The sequence below is a fragment of the Hyperolius riggenbachi genome, chromosome 2 (genome assembly GCF_040937935.1).
Source record: "Hyperolius riggenbachi isolate aHypRig1 chromosome 2, aHypRig1.pri, whole genome shotgun sequence".
Classification (NCBI taxonomy): domain Eukaryota; kingdom Metazoa; phylum Chordata; class Amphibia; order Anura; family Hyperoliidae; genus Hyperolius; species Hyperolius riggenbachi.
Window position 1 is genome coordinate 2,700,549 of NC_090647.1, and position 20,149 is coordinate 2,720,697.

General features: G+C 51.4%; 1 protein-coding gene across 1 annotated transcript in view; it reads right to left on the reverse strand.

Annotated features, from left to right (window-relative positions):
- TRPM2 (transient receptor potential cation channel subfamily M member 2) overlaps window positions 1-20,149 on the reverse strand; it is a 539,198-nt gene that overhangs the window by 256,150 nt on the left and 262,899 nt on the right. The window contains exons 18-22 of the mRNA XM_068263660.1: window positions 17,268-17,386; window positions 16,246-16,381; window positions 12,763-12,934; window positions 9,930-10,110; window positions 8,126-8,307 (exon numbers count right to left, since the gene is read on the reverse strand). Of these exons, the coding sequence (XP_068119761.1) occupies window positions 8,126-8,307; window positions 9,930-10,110; window positions 12,763-12,934; window positions 16,246-16,381; window positions 17,268-17,386 (790 nt within the window). The remainder of the gene's footprint in view (window positions 1-8,125; window positions 8,308-9,929; window positions 10,111-12,762; window positions 12,935-16,245; window positions 16,382-17,267; window positions 17,387-20,149) is intronic.

Consider the following 20,149-nt stretch of genomic DNA (forward strand, 5'->3'; position numbering starts at 1 on the left):
GGGAGAGCTCTGGTGACACCACAGACAGGGAAAGCTCAGGAGACACTGCAGACAGGGAAAGCTCTAGTGACATCGCAGACAGGGAAAGCTCTGGTGACACCGCAGACAGGGAAGGCTCTGGTGACACAGCAGACAGGGAAAGCTCTGGTGACACCACAGACAGGGGAAGCTCAGGTGACACAGCAGACAGGGAAAGCTCTGGTGACACCACAGACAGGGAAAGCTCTGGTGACACCGCAGACAGGGAAAGCTCTGATGACACTGCAGACAGGGAAAGCTCTGATGACACTGCAGACAGGGAAAGCTCAGGTGACACCGCAGACAGGGAGAGCTCAGGTGACACCGCAGACAGGGAGAGCTCAGGTGACAGCACAGACACGGAAAGCGCAGGTGACACCGCAGACAGGGAGAGTTCAGGTGACACCGCAGACAGGGAGAGCTCTGGTGACACCACAGACAGGGAAAGCTCAGGAGACACTGCAGACAGGGAAAGCTCTGGTGACATCGCAGACAGGGAAAGCTCTGGTGACACCGCAGACAGGGAAAGCTCTGGTGACACTGCAGACAGGAAGAGCTCAGGTAACACCGCAGACAGGGAGAGCACTGGTGACACCGCAGACAGGGAAAGCTCTGGTGACACCGCAGACAGGGAAAGCTCTGGTGACACCCCAGACAGGGAAAGCTCAGGTGACACCGCAGACAGGGAAAGCTCTGGTGACACCGCAGACAGGGAAAGCTCTGGTGACACCGCAGACAGGGAAAACTCTGGTGACACCGCAGACAGGGAAAGCTCTGGTGACTCCGCAGACAGGGAAAGCTCAGGTGACACGCAGACAGGGAAAGCTCTGGTGACACCGCAGACAGGGAAAGCTCTGATGACACCGCAGACAGGGAAAGCTCAGGTGACACAGCAGACAGGGAAAGCTCAGGTGACAGCACAGACAGGGAAAGTTCAGGTGACACCGCAGACAGGGAAAGCTCTGGCGACACCGCAGACAGGGAAAGCTCAGGTGACACCGCAGACAGGGAGAGCTCTGGTAACACAGCAGACAGGAAGAGCTCAGGTGACACCGCAGACAGGGAAAGCTCTGGTGACACAGCAGACAGGGAAAGCTCATATGACACCACAGACAGGGAGAGCTCTTTTAACACAGCAGACAGGAAGAGCTCAGGTGACACCGCAGACAGGGAGAGCTCTGCTGACACCGCAGACAGGGAAAGCTCAGGAGACACTGCAGACAGGGAAAGCTCTGGTGACATCGCAGATAGGGAAAGCTCTGGTGACACCGCAGAAAGGGAATGCTCAGGTGACACCGCAGACAGGGAAAGCTCAGGTGACACCGCAGACAGGGAGAGCTCTGGTGACACTGCAGACAGGGAAAGCTCAGGTGACACCGCAGACAGGGAAACCTCTGGTGACACCACAGACAGGGAAAGCTCAGGTGACACCGCAAACAGGGAAAGCTCAGGTGACACCGCACACAGGGAAAGCTCTGGTGACAGCAGACAGGAAAAGCTCTGGTGACACCGCAGACAGGGAAAGCTCAGGTGACATCGCAGACTGGGAAAGCTCAGGTGACACAGTAGACAGGGAAAGCTCAGGTGACACAGCAGACAGGGAAAGCTCAGGTGACACCGCAGACAGGGAAAGCTCAGGTGACACAGCAGACAGGGAAAGCTCAGGTGACACCGCAGACAGGGAAAGCTCAGGTGACACCGCAGACAGGGAAAGCTCAGGTGACACCGCAGACCTGGAATGCTCTGATGACTAGGCAGACAGGGAGAGCTCTGGTGACACCGCAGACAGGGAAAGCTCAGGTGACACAGCACACAGGGAAAGCTCTGGTGACAGCAGACAGGAAAAGCTCTGGTGACACCGCAGACAGGGAAAGCTCAGGTGACATCGCAGACAGGGAAAGCTCTGGTGACACCCCAGACAGGGAAAGCTCAGGTGACACCCCAGACAGAGAAAGCTCAGGTGACACCGCAGACAGGGAAAGCTCTGGTGACACCGCAGACAGGGAAAGCTCTGGTGACACCGCAGACAGGGAGAGCTCTGGTGACTCCGCAGACAGGGAGAGCTCTGGTGACTCCGCAGACAGGGAAAGCTCAGGTGACACCGCAGACACGGAAAGCTCTGGTGACACCGCAGACAGGGAAAGCTCTGATGACACCACAGACAGGGAAAGCTCTGGTGACACCGCAGACAGGGAAAGCTCTGATGACACTGCAGACAGAGAAAGCTCTGGTGACACCGCAGACAGGGAAAGCTCTGGTGACACAGCAGACAGGGAGAGCTCTGGTGACACAGTAGACAAGGAAAGCTCAGGTGACACAGCAGACAGGGAAAGCTCAGGTGACACAGCAGACAGGGAAAGCTCAGGTAACACAGCAGACAGGGAAAGCTCTGGTGACTCCGCAGACAGGGAAAGCTCAGGTGACACCACAGACAGGGAAAGCTCAGGTGACACCACAGACAGGGGAAGCTCAGGTGACACAGCAGACAGGGAAAGCTCTGGTGACACCGCAGACAGGGAAAGCTCTGGTGACACCACAGACAGGGAAAGCTCAGGTGACACAGCAGACAGGGAGAGCTCTGGTGACACCGCAGACAGGGAAAGCTCTGGTGAAACCACAGACAGGGAAAGCTCAGGTGACACAGCAGACAGGGAAAGCTCTGGTGACACAGCAGACAGGTAAAGCTCAGGTGACACTACAGACAGGGAAAGCTCTGGTGACACAGCAGACAGGGAAAGCTCTGGTGACACAGCAGACAGGGAAAGCTCAGGTGACACCACAGACAGGGGAAGCTCTGGTGACACAGCAGGCAAGGACAGTTCTGGTGACACCACAGACAGGGAGTGCTCAGGTGACACCGCAAACAAGGAAAGCTCAGGTGACACCGCACACAGGAAAAGCTCAGGTGACACTGCAGACAGGGAGAGCTCTGGTGACACCGCAGACAGGGAGAGCTCTGGTGACACCGCAGACAGGGAAAGCTCTGATGACACCGCAGACAGGGAAAGCTCTGGTGACACCGCAGACAGGGAAAGCTCTGATGACACCACAGACAGGTAAAGCTCAGGTGACACCGCAGACAGGGTGCTCTGGTGACACTGCAGACAGGGAAAGCTCTGGTGACACCGCAGACAGGGAGAGCTCAGGTGACACCGCAGACAGGGAGAGCTCTGGTGACACCACAGACAGGGAAAGCACCGGAGACACTGCAGACAGGGAAAGCTCTGGTGACATCGCAGACAGGGAAAGCTCTGGTGACACCGCAGACAGGGAAAGCTCAGGTGACACCGCAGACAGGGAGAGTTCAGGTGACACCGCAGACAGGGAGAGCTCTGGTGACACCACAGACAGGGAAAGCTCAGGAGACACTGCAGACAGGGAAAGCTCTAGTGACATCGCAGACAGGGAAAGCTCTGGTGACACCGCAGACAGGGAAGGCTCTGGTGACACAGCAGACAGGGAAAGCTCTGGTGACACCACAGACAGGGGAAGCTCAGGTGACACAGCAGACAGGGAAAGCTCTGGTGACACCACAGACAGGGAAAGCTCTGGTGACACCGCAGACAGGGAAAGCTCTGATGACACTGCAGACAGGGAAAGCTCTGATGACACTGCAGACAGGGAAAGCTCAGGTGACACCGCAGACAGGGAGAGCTCAGGTGACACCGCAGACAGGGAGAGCTCAGGTGACAGCACAGACACGGAAAGCGCAGGTGACACCGCAGACAGGGAGAGTTCAGGTGACACCGCAGACAGGGAGAGCTCTGGTGACACCACAGACAGGGAAAGCTCAGGTGACACCGCACACAGGGAAAGCTCTGGTGACAGCAGACAGGAAAAGCTCTGGTGACACCGCAGACAGGGAAAGCTCAGGTGACACCGCACACAGGGAAAGCTCTGGTGACAGCAGACAGGAAAAGCTCTGGTGACACCGCAGACAGGGAAAGCTCAGGTGACATCGCAGACTGGGAAAGCTCAGGTGACACAGCAGACAGGGAAAGCTCAGGTGACACAGCAGACAGGGAAAGCTCAGGTGACACCGCAGACAGGGAAAGCTCAGGTGACACAGCAGACAGGGAAAGCTCAGGTGACACCGCAGACAGGGAAAGCTCTGGTGACAGCAGACAGGAAAAGCTCTGGTGACACCGCAGACAGGGAAAGCTCAGGTGACATCGCAGACTGGGAAAGCTCAGGTGACACAGCAGACAGGGAAAGCTCAGGTGACACAGCAGACAGGGAAAGCTCAGGTGACACCGCAGACAGGGAAAGCTCAGGTGACACAGCAGACAGGGAAAGCTCAGGTGACACCGCAGACAGGGAAAGCTCAGGTGACACCGCAGACAGGGAAAGCTCAGGTGACACCGCAGACCTGGAATGCTCTGATGACTAGGCAGACAGGGAGAGCTCTGGTGACACCGCAGACAGGGAAAGCTCAGGTGACACAGCACACAGGGAAAGCTCTGGTGACAGCAGACAGGAAAAGCTCTGGTGACACCGCAGACAGGGAAAGCTCAGGTGACATCGCAGACAGGGAAAGCTCTGGTGACACCCCAGACAGGGAAAGCTCAGGTGACACCCCAGACAGAGAAAGCTCAGGTGACACCGCAGACAGGGAAAGCTCTGGTGACACCGCAGACAGGGAAAGCTCTGGTGACACCGCAGACAGGGAGAGCTCTGGTGACTCCGCAGACAGGGAGAGCTCTGGTGACTCCGCAGACAGGGAAAGCTCAGGTGACACCGCAGACACGGAAAGCTCTGGTGACACCGCAGACAGGGAAAGCTCTGATGACACCACAGACAGGGAAAGCTCTGGTGACACCGCAGACAGGGAAAGCTCTGATGACACTGCAGACAGAGAAAGCTCTGGTGACACCGCAGACAGGGAAAGCTCTGGTGACACAGCAGACAGGGAGAGCTCTGGTGACACAGTAGACAAGGAAAGCTCAGGTGACACAGCAGACAGGGAAAGCTCAGGTGACACAGCAGACAGGGAAAGCTCAGGTAACACAGCAGACAGGGAAAGCTCTGGTGACTCCGCAGACAGGGAAAGCTCAGGTGACACCACAGACAGGGAAAGCTCAGGTGACACCACAGACAGGGGAAGCTCAGGTGACACAGCAGACAGGGAAAGCTCTGGTGACACCGCAGACAGGGAAAGCTCTGGTGACACCACAGACAGGGAAAGCTCAGGTGACACAGCAGACAGGGAGAGCTCTGGTGACACCGCAGACAGGGAAAGCTCTGGTGAAACCACAGACAGGGAAAGCTCAGGTGACACAGCAGACAGGGAAAGCTCTGGTGACACAGCAGACAGGTAAAGCTCAGGTGACACTACAGACAGGGAAAGCTCTGGTGACACAGCAGACAGGGAAAGCTCTGGTGACACAGCAGACAGGGAAAGCTCAGGTGACACCACAGACAGGGGAAGCTCTGGTGACACAGCAGGCAAGGACAGTTCTGGTGACACCACAGACAGGGAGTGCTCAGGTGACACCGCAAACAAGGAAAGCTCAGGTGACACCGCACACAGGAAAAGCTCAGGTGACACTGCAGACAGGGAGAGCTCTGGTGACACCGCAGACAGGGAGAGCTCTGGTGACACCGCAGACAGGGAAAGCTCTGATGACACCGCAGACAGGGAAAGCTCTGGTGACACCGCAGACAGGGAAAGCTCTGATGACACCACAGACAGGGAAAGCTCAGGTGACACCGCAGACAGGGTGCTCTGGTGACACTGCAGACAGGGAAAGCTCTGGTGACACCGCAGACACGGATAGCTCAGGTGACACCGCAGACAGGGAGAGCTCTGGTGACACCACAGACAGGGAAAGCACCGGAGACACTGCAGACAGGGAAAGCTCTGGTGACATCGCAGACAGGGAAAGCTCTGGTGACACCGCAGACAGGGAAAGCTCAGGTGACACCGCAGACAGGGAGAGTTCAGGTGACACCGCAGACAGGGAGAGCTCTGGTGACACCACAGACAGGGAAAGCTCAGGAGACACTGCAGACAGGGAAAGCTCTAGTGACATCGCAGACAGGGAAAGCTCTGGTGACACCGCAGACAGGGAAGGCTCTGGTGACACAGCAGACAGGGAAAGCTCTGGTGACACCACAGACAGGGGAAGCTCAGGTGACACAGCAGACAGGGAAAGCTCTGGTGACACCACAGACAGGGAAAGCTCTGGTGACACCGCAGACAGGGAAAGCTCTGATGACACTGCAGACAGGGAAAGCTCTGATGACACTGCAGACAGGGAAAGCTCAGGTGACACCGCAGACAGGGAGAGCTCAGGTGACACCGCAGACAGGGAGAGCTCAGGTGACAGCACAGACACGGAAAGCGCAGGTGACACCGCAGACAGGGAGAGTTCAGGTGACACCGCAGACAGGGAGAGCTCTGGTGACACCACAGACAGGGAAAGCTCAGGAGACACCGCAGACAGGGAAAGCTCTGGTGACATCGCAGACAGGGAAAGCTCTGGTGACACCGCAGACAGGGAAAGCTCTGGTGACACTGCAGACAGGAAGAGCTCAGGTAACACCGCAGACAGGGAGAGCACTGGTGACACCGCAGACAGGGAAAGCTCTGGTGACACCGCAGACAGGGAAAGCTCTGGTGACACCCCAGACAGGGAAAGCTCAGGTGACACCGCAGACAGGGAAAGCTCTGGTGACACCGCAGACAGGGAAAGCTCTGGTGACACCGCAGACAGGGAAAGCTCTGGTGACACCGCAGACAGGGAAAGCTCTGGTGACTCCGCAGACAGGGAAAGCTCAGGTGACACGCAGACAGGGAAAGCTCTGGTGACACCGCAGACAGGGAAAGCTCTGATGACACCGCAGACAGGGAAAGCTCAGGTGACACAGCAGACAGGGAAAGCTCAGGTGACAGCACAGACAGGGAAAGTTCAGGTGACACCGCAGACAGGGAAAGCTCTGGCGACACCGCAGACAGGGAAAGCTCAGGCGACACCGCAGACAGGGAGAGCTCTGGTAACACAGCAGACAGGAAGAGCTCAGGTGACACCGCAGACAGGGAAAGCTCTGGTGACACAGCAGACAGGGAAAGCTCATATGACACCACAGACAGGGAGAGCTCTGGTAACACAGCAGACAGGAAGAGCTCAGGTGACACCGCAGACAGGGAGAGCTCTGCTGACACCACAGACAGGGAAAGCTCAGGAGACACTGCAGACAGGGAAAGCTCTGGTGACATCGCAGACAGGGAAAGCTCTGGTGACACCGCAGACAGGGAAAGCTCTGGTGACACAGCAGACAGGAAAAGCTCTGGTGACTCCGCAGACAGGGAAAGCTCAGGTGACACCACAGACAGGGGAAGCTCAGGTGACACCGCAGACAGGGAAAGCTCTGGTGACACCGCAGACAGGGAAAGCTCTGGTGACACCGCAGACAGGGAAAGCTCTGGTGACACCGCAGACAGGGAAAGCTCTGATGACACCGCAGACAGGGAAAGCTCTGGTGATACCGCAGACAGGGAAAGCTCTGGTGACACCGCAGACAGGGAAAGCTCTGGTGACACCGCAGACAGGGAAAGCTCTGGTGACACCGCAGACAGGGAAAGCTCTGGTGACACCGCAGACAGGGAAAGCTCTGGTGACACAGCAGACAGGGAAAGTTCAGGTGACACGCGGAGAGGGAAAGCTCTGGTGACACAGGAACAAGAAGGATACTGAGGATTGAGGCTTTTGTACATGTACTTCCCCTCCTTTCATTGTCCACATGCATGGGAAGGTGACAGTGAAGAAGTCATTGATGGCTTGGTAGCAGCTATCAGGAGAGACCTGGGACCTGAGCTTTCTATCTCATTATAGAGCAGCTGTCATGGATGGAAGCACAAGACCGAAAGCAGCCTGGACTTCCAATACCATAACTGGGTGGGGGGGGGGGCATCCCTAGACTGTTTGTCAGAGCACCCCCTGGTGGTGATTCCCAGCCTGCGTGTCACAGCACCCCCTGGTGGTGATTCCCAGCCTGCATGTCACAGCACCCCCTGGTGGTGATTCCCAGCCTGCGTGTCACAGCTTCCCCTGGTGGTGATTCTCAGCCGGGGTGTCACAGCACCCCCTGGTGATGGTGAACTTACTCAGCACTTTGTGGCCACGAATTGGTTTCCTGCAGATGGCGTGCTTCAGGAGGATGTAGACATGTGGCAGAAGGATCAGCGGAGGCGGGAAAATTGGCCGCTCATTGTATTCTTTAATCAGTTCGAATCGGTGGAATTTCCAGATCTGATCTGAGTGACTCTCCACCTCTCCAAAGGTGTAGCTAAGCAACAAGAAAACAAAATGACAGCTGCCCATTACAACTGGTAGTGGCATGAAGATGTTTCTGTAAGGCTACATGAGTCAGTTACAGCCCTGTAGGCTAAGTATATGGACCCCACCCCAGCAGGAATCCAATGAGATCCCATCATCCAGGGAGGAGCTCCCTGACCAGAACAGGTTGAAGTTATCCTGTCATCCAGGGAGGAGCTCCCGGAACAGAACAGGTTGAAATCATCCTGTCATCCAGGGAGGAGCTCCCGGAACAGAGCAGGTTGACGTTATACCATCATCCAGGGAGGAGCTCCCGGAAACGGACCAGGTTGACGTTATACTGTCATCCAGGGAGGAGCTCCCGGAAACGGACCAGGTTGACGTTATACCGTCATCCAGGGAGGAGCTCGCAGAAACGGACCAGGTTGACGTTATACTGTCATCCAGGGAGGAGCTCCCGGAAACGGACCAGGTTGACGTTATACCGTCATCCAGGGAGGAGCTCCCGGAAACGGACCAGGTTGACGTTATACCGTCATCCAGGGAGGAGCTCCCGGAAACGGACCAGGTTAAAGTTATCCCGTCATCGAGGGAGGAGCTCCCGGAAATGGACCAGGTTGACGTTATACCGTCATCGAGGGAGGAGCTCCCGGAAATGGACCAGGTTAACGTTATACCGTCATCCAGGGAGGAGCTCCCGGAAACGGACCAGGTTGACATTATACCGTCATCCAGGGAGGAGCTCGCGGAAACGGACCAGGTTGAAGTTATCCCGTCATCGAGGGAGGAGCTACCCGAAATGGACCAGGTTGACGTTATACCGTCATCCAGGGAGGAGCTCCCGGAAACGGACCAGGTTGAAGTTATCCCGTCATCGAGGGAGGAGCTACCCGAAATGGACCAGGTTGACGTTATACCGTCATCCAGGGAGGAGCTCCCGGAAATGGACCAGGTTAACATTATACCATCATCCAGGGAGGAGCTCCCGGAAACGGACCAGGTTGAAGTTATCCCGTCATCGAGGGAGGAGCTACCCGAAACGGACCAGGTTGATGTTATACCGTCATCCAGGGAGGAGCTCCCGGAAACGGACCAGGCTGAAGTTATCCCGTCATCTAGGGAGGAGCTTCTAGAAATGGCCAGGTTGAAATTTTTCATCACAATTTAGCAGTTCCGAGTAGGAATGAAAACCTCAGAAATTACTCATTTCTGAGTTTGGCGTCCATTCCAACTTTATACATTGAAGTTAATGGGGCTGACTTTCAAGGGTAATTTCAAAGCCCCTGTTTGTGATATCACAGAACTTGGAATTTACCAGCGAAACTCAAAATTCTGACAAATTTGGAATCTGTTTTTCTGGTCATCCCTACCTATGCAACACGACAGACTCGATTTTCCTGCAGAAATCTATCAAACTGCATCTGTTGTACCATGTGCTGCAACGCTGTGTGGTCATCAATACCCCCCCCCCCCCCCCCCCCCATCTCTCCACACTCCTTACACCCCCATCTCCTTCTAATTACCCCATGGCCTCCTTACTTCATAAGTTGTTTTACCAAAAAAATGGTGCTAGGCAGCAGTGGCTCCACCCATCTGTCACATGATCTCATTACACCATATCTGGCCTCCTACCTGAACATGGCAATGAGCAGGTTGAGCAGCAGGATGTTGGCCATGAGTAGGTACAGGCACAGGAGGATGATGGTCAGCCACTCTGGGAATAGTGCTTTGCCCGATCCATCGTTGTAGACACATTTTGGCAAGTTTGCGTCTGTCCCGTTCTGAGAACATTTGGTTGGATCAAAGTTCAAACCTGAGACACAGAGAGCAGAATATTTGAGTTTTTCCCTTCGGTCTTGGAAGGGTGAGAGGACTCTGCAGAGCAGTGGAGAGCCTTGGTCATGCAGACAATCTGACCTGTCTGCTATTAGGAGGTTCACAACCCTGGCTTGGGTCATATTACACATTACTGAGAGGATTGGTAAAAGATTTGTGAAGTGGCAATCTTGTGATCGCAGATTTTCTGAGATATTGGCAGCATGAAAGTTTTAAAACATAAAACACTGTAAATCCAAGGATATACAGTGGGATGCAAAAGTTTGGGCAACCTTGTTAATCGTCACGATTTTCCTGTATAAATCGTTGGTTGTTATGATAAATAATGTCAGTTAAATATATCATATAGGAGACACACACAGCGATATCTGAGAAGTGAAATGAAGTTTATTGGATTTACAGAAAGTGTGCAATAATTGTTTAAACAAAATTAATCAGGTGCATAAATTTGGGCGCCACAAAAAAGAAATAAAATCAATATTTAGTAGATCCTCCTTTTGCAGAAATTAAAGCCTCTAAACCCTTCCTGTAGGTTCCAATGAGAGTCTGGTTTCTGGCTGAAGGTATTTTGGACCATTCCTCTTCACAAAACATCTCTAGTTCATTCAGGTTTGATGGCTTCTGAGCATGGACAGCTCTCTGCAACTCACACCACAGATTTTCAATTCTATTCAGGTCTGGGGACTGAGATGGCCATTCCAGAACGTTGTACTTGTTCCTCTGCATGAATGTCTTAGTGGATTTTGAGCAGTGTTTAGGGTCGTTGTCTTGATGAAAGATCCAGCCCTGGCGCAGCTTCAGCTTTGTCACTGATTCCTGGACATTGGTCTCCAGAATCTACTGATACTGAATGGAATCCATGAGTCCCTCAACATCGACAAGATTGCCAGTCCCTGCACTGGTCACACAGCCCCACAGCATGATGGAACCACCACCATATTTTACTGTAGGTAGCAGGATTTTCTTGGAATGCTGTGTTCTTTTTCCTCCATGCATAACGCCCCTTGTTATTCCCAAATAACTACATTTTAATGTCATCAGACCACAGCACCTTATTCCAAAATAAAGCTGGCTTGTCCAAATGTGCTTTAGCATACCTCAAGCAGCTCTGTTTGTGCTGTCAGCGTAGAAAAGTCTCCCTCTGCATCACTCTTGCATACAGCATCTCCTTGTGTAAAGTACGCTGAATGGTTGAACGATGCACAGTGACTCCATCTGCAGCAAGATGATGTTGTAGGTCTTTGGTGATGGTCTGTGGGTTGACTCTGACTGTTCTCACCATTCGTCGCTTCTGTTTATCTGAGATGTTTCTCGGTCTGCTACTTTGAGCCTTAACTTGAACTGAGCCTGTGGTCTTCTATTTCCTCACTATGTTCCTAACTGTAGAAACAGACAGCTGAAATCTCTGAGACAGCTCTCTGTATCCTTCCCGGAATCCAAGATGGTGAACAATCTTTGTCTTCAGGTCATTTGAGAGTTGTTTTGAGACCCCCATGTTGCTACTCTTCAGAGAAAATTAAAAGGGGAGGGAAACTTACAACTGACCCCCTTAAATACTCTTTCTCATAAGTGGATTCACCTGTGTATGTAGGTCAGGGGTCACTGAGCTTACCAAGCCAATTTGAGTTCCAATAATTAATTCTAAAGGTTTTGGAATCAATAAAATGACAACAGTGCCCAAATTTATGCACCTGCCTAATTTTATTTAAGGAATTATTGCACACTTTCTGTAAATCCAATAAACTTCATTTCACTTCTCAAATATCACTGAGTGTGTGTCCTATAGGATATATTAAACTGACATTTTTTTATTGTACCAACCAACGATTTATACAGGAAAATCATGACTATTAACAAGGTTGCCCAAACTTTCATATCCGACTGTATTAAAGAGTACCAAGGATTTAATCATTCAAATGTTCTGGCTTTAGTACAAAAAATATTTCACTGTAAGTGATACTGTAATTCTGCTGCCATAATGCAAAGCAGGTCTGATCCTAAGCATAGGCCATCTAGACATGTCCTCTGCTGCCACCGGGACAAGGTCCTCCAGCACCCAAGGCTGAGAAACCAAAGTGCGCCCCTCCATCCCTCCCACCCCAGCCGTCATACACTGATAGCTATTACACTAAGAGGCCCCTCCCCATCCCTCCCACCTCAGCCGTCACACACTGATAGCTATTAGACTAAAAGGCGCCCCAGGGCCCCCAATCCTCCCAACACCTTAATATCTAGTTATCTGGCTTGCAGTCACTGCCATGTATCCCCTTTTCCTATTTCTTTCTGCTTCATACACAATAGGGGAATGATACCTGAGTGAGTTTTGCGCCCCCTCCTACACTGCACCCTGAGGCTGGAGCCTCTCTTGCCTCTGCCTCGACCCGGCCCTGGGTGCCACCATGCTGTCACAATGCACACTGTACTCTTTCATTGTGCATTTGCTGGTACCTGCATGCCTGAAGAATCAGTGAAGTTCTTCATATACTGGATATTTAGGAGACGTTTGTAGCCCAGCTTTGTGTTGCCTTGCTCACATATCTCTAATTCTGACCTGCTAAAGTATGAGAGCAGATTATCTACGGTAAGTCCTTGCTAGTCCCAACACCTAGAATAATCGGAGCCAACTTACCATCCACATCAGATGGGATCTGGCCAAAGAGGGTGAGGTACGGCCCATAGACCACATTGCGGAAGATCCAGTATAACCGGGTCTCATTGCTCGTCTCAATCGCCTGTTTGGCAACTCCATACGATATGATCCAAATAGCCAAGAGGAAGAGAAAGAAGAAGATGTCCTTCACCTGGAGGAAAGCACAGAAGAAACAACCTGAGAGGACCTCTGCTACTTCTGACTCGGGAATATTTATGAACACACGATTGGTTCACACGATGGCCAGGGGCCCCGGAGCCCTCTCACTGGCCGGGGCCCCAAGGCCAACATGCGATACCTGGAGGGGAGTGCAGATGGGCCTGGACCTCTCACACCCAGGCTCTGGACCTCTCACATCCAGAAAACCCACCAACACTGCCTCCATACTGAATGCTAAATTCAACAAACACAAGCAATAGAACACAGCAGTACATGCATCCAGCTACATTTAAGTCGTCAGCAGGTGCTCGTCAGCCAATCAGGATGCACTGTCATACACCCTTTACCTGCCATACCACATCTAGCAGCCATTAGCATTCAGGTGGGAGGCTTCAGTTGGACGTCATCGCAAGATTGCGTCGCTAGCAGGACCGCCCCGTGTAGGCATCCCTCCCACAGGGGTCCCTCCCCAACCGCTCTCCTGTCCGCCATGTCCTAGAGCTGAAAGAAAACGTTTAAAAACACACGATAGGTTCACACGATGGCCAGGGGCCCCGGACCTCTCTCACTGGCCGGGGCCCCAAGGCCAACATGCGATACCTGGAGGGGAGTGCAGGTGGGCCTGGACCTCTCACACCCAGGAGGCAGTGTTGGTGGGTTTTCTGGATGTGAGAGGTTCAGAGCCTGGGTGTGAGAGGTCCAGGCCCACCTGCACTCCCCTCCAGGTATCACGTGTTGGCCTTGGGGCCCCGGCCAGTGAGAGGGGTCCAGGGCCCCTGGCCATCGTGTGAACCAATCGTGTGTTTTTAAACGTTTTCTTTCAGCTCTAGGACATGGCGGACAGGAGAGCGGTTGGGGAGGGACCCCTGTGGGAGGGATGCCTACACGGGGCGGTCCTGCTAGCGACGCAATCTTGCGATGACGTCCAACTGAAGCCTCCCACCTGAATGCTAATGGCTGCTAGATGTGGTATGGCAGGTAAAGGGTGTATGACAGTGCATCCTGATTGGCTGACGAGCACCTGCTGACCAATTTCAAATGTAGCTGGATGCATGTACTGCTGTGTTCTATTGCTTGTGTGTCGGGAATATTCATGTACAGCATTTTGTAACTTTGCTTCTGGATTTGAAAGAGAGGAGAGGCAAAGCCACCTCCTCCTTTCCTTGTCTTTCAGTCATCTTCCAGTGGGATGACAGGAGGGGGCGTCTTAATATACAGTGGAGGGATTTAGGACCATCTAGGGACTAATTACCACCAGTATTGATCTTCAAGAGTAAATTTGCACATAATTTTCATAATTAAGATTTTGATTGTAATTTACCATGTTGTGGGTAATCTTGATTTTGCATGATTCCTTTACTCTAGTGGTTCTTGTTACCACTCAGCAGAGGATTTAGCACCATCTAGAGGGACCGGTTACCACTCAGCAGAGGATTTAGCACCATCTAGAGGGACTTGTTACCACTCAGCAGAGGATTTAGCACCATCTAGAGGGACTTGTCACCACTCAGCAGAGGATTTAGCACCATCTAGAGGGACTTGTTACCACTCAGCAGAGGATTTAGCACCATCTAGAGGGACTTGTCACCACTCAGCAGAAGATTTAGGACCATCTAGAGGGACCTGTTACCACTCAGCAGAGGATTTAGCACCATCTAGAGGGACCTGTTACCACTCAGCAGAGGATTTAGCACCATCTAGAGGGACCTGTTACCACTCAGCAGAGGATTTAGCACCATCTAGAGGGACTTGTTACCACTCAGCAGAGGATTTAGCACCATCTAGAGGGACTTGTTACCACTCAGCAGAGGATTTAGCACCATCTAGAGGGACTTGTCACCACTCAGCAGAGGATTTAGCACCATCTAGAGGGACTTGTCACCACTCAGCAGAGGATTTAGCACCATCTAGAGGGACTTGTCACCACTCAGCAGAGGATTTAGCACCATCTAGAGGGACTTGTCACCACTCAGCAGAGGATTTAGCACCATCTAGAGGGACTTGTTACCACTCAGCAGAGGATTTAGCACCATCTAGAGGGACTTGTCACCACTCAGCAGAGGATTTAGCACCATCTAGAGGGACTTGTCACCACTCAGCAGAGGATTTAGCACCATCTAGAGGGACTTGTTACCACTCAGCAGAGGATTTAGCACCATCTAGAGGGACTTGTCACCACTCAGCAGAAGATTTAGGACCATCTAGAGGGACCTGTTACCACTCAGCAGAGGATTTAGCACCATCTAGAGGGACTTGTCACCACTCAGCAGAGGATTTAGGACCATCTAGAGGGACTTGTCACCACTCAGCAGAGGATTTAGCACCATCTAGAGGGACTGGTTACCACTCAGCAGAGGATTTAGCACCATCTAGAGGGACCGGTTACCACTCAGCAGAGGATTTAGCACCATCTAGAGGGACCTGTTACCACTCAGCAGAAGATGTAGGACCAGCTAGAGGGACCTGTTACCACTCAGCAGAGGATTTAGCACCATCTAGGGACTTGTTACCGCTCAGCAGAGGATTTAGGACCATCTAGAGGGACTTGTTACCACTTAGCAGAAGATGTAGGACCATCTAGAGGGACCTGTTACCACTTAGCAGAAGATGTAGGACCATCTAGAGGGACCTGTTACCACTCAGCAGAAGATGTAGGACCATCTAGAGGGACCTGTTACCACTCAGCAGAGGATTTAGCACCATCTAGAGGGACTTGTTACCACTTAGCAGAAGATGTAGGACCATCTAGAGGGACCTGTTACCACTCAGCAGAGGATTTAGCACCATCTAGAGGGACTTGTCACCACTCAGCAGAGGATTTAGGACCATCTAGAGCAGTGATGGCTAACCTTGGCACTCCAGCTGTGACAAAACTACAAATCCCATCATGCCTTTGCCTCCACCGAGTTATGCTTAGAGCTGTCAGATTATTGCAATGCCTCATGGGACTTGTAGTTCTACCACAGCTGGAGTGCCAAGGTTAGACATCACTGATCCAGAGGGACTTGTTACCACTCAGCAGAGGATTTAGCACCATCTAGAGGGACCTGTTACCACTCAGCAGAGGATTTAGCACCATCTAGAGGGACTTGTTACCACTCAGCAGAGGATTTAGCACCATCTAGAGGGACCTGTTACCACTCAGCAGAAGATGTAGGACCATCTAGAGGGACTTGTCACCACTCAGCAGAGGATTTAGCACCATCTAGAGGGACTTGTTACCACTCAGCAGAGGATTTAGCACCATCTAGAGGGACTTGTCACCACTCAGCAGAGGATTTAGGACCATCTACAGAAACTTACCATTCGACGGAGGATGATGATTTTGGGCCCCAGAACTTTGCTAACCGAGAAGATGTGCATGAGGCGGACACAGAATATCATGTAGTCTAGAGACAGGAAGACCCGACCCAGATAGACGGTGTCTGCGCTGACCAATCTGGACAGAGTGAAAACATTCATTAGAATAACCACATATAACAACTTTGTTTCTAAGCAAAACTGAGGGTTAAAGGTCTTATTTTGAACATCATGTGGTTTTGACGTTCCACCCGTGTTTGCATGACTTTCCCCTGGGTGTTTTCATTCCCCCCACTCACACATCCCATTCCCCCCACTCACACATCCCATTCCCCCCACTCACACATCCCATTCCCCCCACTCACACATCCCATTCCCCCCACTCACACATCCCATTCCCCCCACTCACACATCCCATAAACAGGTTAATTGGTCATGCACAAAAGAATTTTCCTCCCTGCACAACTGCTTCCCTCTACTGAGCATGAGCTGACTGTACTCTGGCATGCCCAATGTCAGATGATAAAGAAAGACCCGGAGCTGGATTCCGCTAGAAGGAGCTGAAGTATCAAACTTTTGTTTTAATATTCACTTTAAGATTGCATTAAGTTCCACGAGATCCACAGCCAATAAGGGCGCACTCCGTAGGCCACCCTGGAGTCTTCCTGCTAAACCTTCCCGCCTGCCACAACCACCGGTCTATAGCCTAACTACTAAACTCTGAGGACTAACCCGAATAGTTCCCCTCTTCCCACCCTGTTCTGTGGTCAACATTCCAATGGGTTGTTCCAGCTGCAAAGGTCAAAGCACCAGACTGAGTTTACTCCCGGAGAACCAATCACCTGAGAGGAGCTTCTGGCTATACGACAACTGAAACCATCACTCATATCCTAGCCCAGGCTTCAGTGCAATATCACCAGGATTTATAAGCAGCTGATTCAGTCTAAGCATCCCCAGAACGCCTCTAAAGCTAAACTATAAATAGCATAAATACAATTCCCTGAAAAAGTAACAGGATGCCTCACCTGCAGATCAGTCCCACGGCAAACAGGCCCAGAGCCGTGACGTCTATCTGGTTCCAGAACTCAGTGATGTACTGTAAGGCATTCTTCACAAAACCAAGCTGGTTCGAGTCAAAAAACAACTGCAAAAGAGAGGAAATTTCAGGTAATCTTAATTAGCGGATTACAATCACCACTGTAGATGAGACCTGAATGGCAAATGTAGCTGTCAGGATCTCTCCTGTAGCATGTTCTGTCGCTTGCAGTGGAGCTGTAACTGGGCAGTTCTGACTTGTCTGCTTGCATTTGGTTGCGCATTCGCAGTGAGTCTTATCGTCATTTGCAATCACTCTGCATTTCAGAGCAGCTCAGGATGCTGTCAGGATTCCTCCTATGGTTTACTGCAGTTGAGCTGCAGCCAGATAGCCCTGGATTTCCTGCATGCATGTTGTTGCATTGTACTGCATGCATTTGTTATCATAGTCTTTCAGCTAGCAAATGGTAATCAAGCCAGCTCAGGACTGAATGATTACCATTCAGCTGTGTGGAAATTTGCATACCTGCATCCATTGGCTGATGCCGGCATAAAAGTCTGCCTCCCATTTCAGACCCCGCCCGACATAGCGGTCAGTATGCTGGTCTGCTGGGCACCTTGTCACTCTGTAAAGATCTGTTATTGTAGTTCAATGCGACCTTATTACTTGTGCTTTAGCTAGTTTCTTGATAAATATATATGCAGACTTGCTAATATATATTTATCCGTTAGTTGAGCCGTTTGTTATTTTTCTGTATTATTGTTTATTGCCTTGTTTCCATGCCTGATGGACGTTCGCTGCATCCGCGGTGGGTCAGTGAAGTCCACTATCCTGATAGCTTGGATTCTGCCATCACCACGTTAGTGACTGGTAGTATTCCTGCTACTCTAGTTCTGGGAATGTAACTATAGGCTGCGGTTGCTATTAGTTACAGTTTTTCCTGTAGTCTTGCCTTTGTGGATGCTTTCTGGTGACTGTTGTTAACCTGCTTGCTCTGCTTCTGTGGACGTGACTGTGAGCTGCGGTTGCTACTAGTTATGCTCCAATCTATAGTCCTGTCTTGTACCTGTCTGAATGCTTGCTATCGCTAGGGCAGTGCTTAGTCTTGCAAGCGTTCCGTCTGTCTGTGCGTTCTTTATCTGGTTACTCAGACCATAGGCAGCGCAACATCGCACTCAGTGGTGCTCATCCGGATTCCACCCGGATATCTGACCATTTTTACGATATTCGAACCGCATTCCGGATTTCTCCAGAAATCCGGTTAGCTATCTGCGGATATTTGGCCGCCTAACTCGGATATCCGCAGATATTGTGGATATCCAGATCAGAAATACTGTAACTAAGGAGCCGACGTCCTGGAGCCAATCAGAGGGCTCCCAGCAGAAGCCCTAGCAACCAATCACAGAGGGGAACCCTGGCCAGCCCCACCTGACCTCATTGAGCCAATCAGAGGGCTCCCAGCCTAAACCCTGGCACCCAATCACAGAAAGGGCTCTTTTCCACTAGCAATCGCAATCACAAATCACAAACGCCTGCGATTGCGATTGTTCATTAATTCTGTTATGCGATTGCGATTTGTGATTTTAATTTGCATTGCATTATCATTGTAAAAATCGCTCCAGCAAGCGATTGTGATTTGCGATTAGCGATTTCCAAATCGAATCACTGTAGTGGAAAATACTTCTCGTGATTTCTATGATAAAGTAACAACTCTAGCGATTTAAAAATCACTAGCGATTTGCAATTTTGTGATTCAGCAATCACAATCGCTCTAGTGGAAAAGAGCCCAAAGGAACACTGGCCAGCCCCCCTGTATAATAAGGAGGGCTGCCATGATGAGACATATCTCACACACTGAGAGACCTGCTCCAGTGCTGCTGGCCTAGCAAGTGGGCTGTACACATTTATAAACCTAAAGCTGTTCAGTGATTATCCCCTTCACTACTATCACTACACTATTGTTAAAGCGTTAATTAGCTTGATTGATGTCATAGTGTGACAGTCAGAGTGTGTGCTCAGGGCTGCTGCAGCTGCTATGTGTCTGTGTGTGTGCTGTGCACAGACCAGGCCAGCTGCTGTCTGCTGGCCAGCTATTAGCATTAGGTATAGGTTAGGGGATAGGATTACTGTGTTATTGTGTAGTTAGTACTGTGGTACTGCAGTCAATGTGCTAGTAGTTGTTAGAGTAGTAGTACTACTCAGGGATGCTCGGATACCCCTTTTCAAAATCCGAATTGATCCGGATACCCAGATACCCAGATATCCGGATCCGGATCGGATATCCGAATCTGAAATTTGCGGTATCCGGATTGATGCGGATATCCGAATGCATTATCCGCGGATATCCGACCTATTCGGATATCCGCATAGAAAACTGGAAGTGGCCTTTAAATTGCTTCCAAAACTTTTTTTAGGGTTTATGAGGCATGTAGCATCATTATTTCTTAAAGGGGAACACTTATTGATGATATGGGGACTTAAAATCCCCCCCCCCCCCCCCAAAAAAAAAAAATTGGATGTCAAAGTGTCAATTAACATCAGAGGACTAGGTTCCAGGACCGGGAAGCAGTCGTACTGTCACAACTGGGACAGCACAGACATATCCCAAAAAATTACACAGAAATTGTGTTTAGATAGTTCACCGTGGCACTTGGTGGTACCACGGCTCAGTAAAAACATTAGGAGAGGTTCCAGGAAGCGGTCGTAGTGCCGCAGTTGGGGCCTAGTCCCCACAACTGGGACAGCAGAGACACTTCCAAAAAAATTACACAGCAATTACATAGTTCACCGTGACACTTGGTGGTACCACGGCTCAGTAAAAAAAAATTGAACCAGGCTTATGGTGATGACTCAAGAAGACGGAGCCTGGAG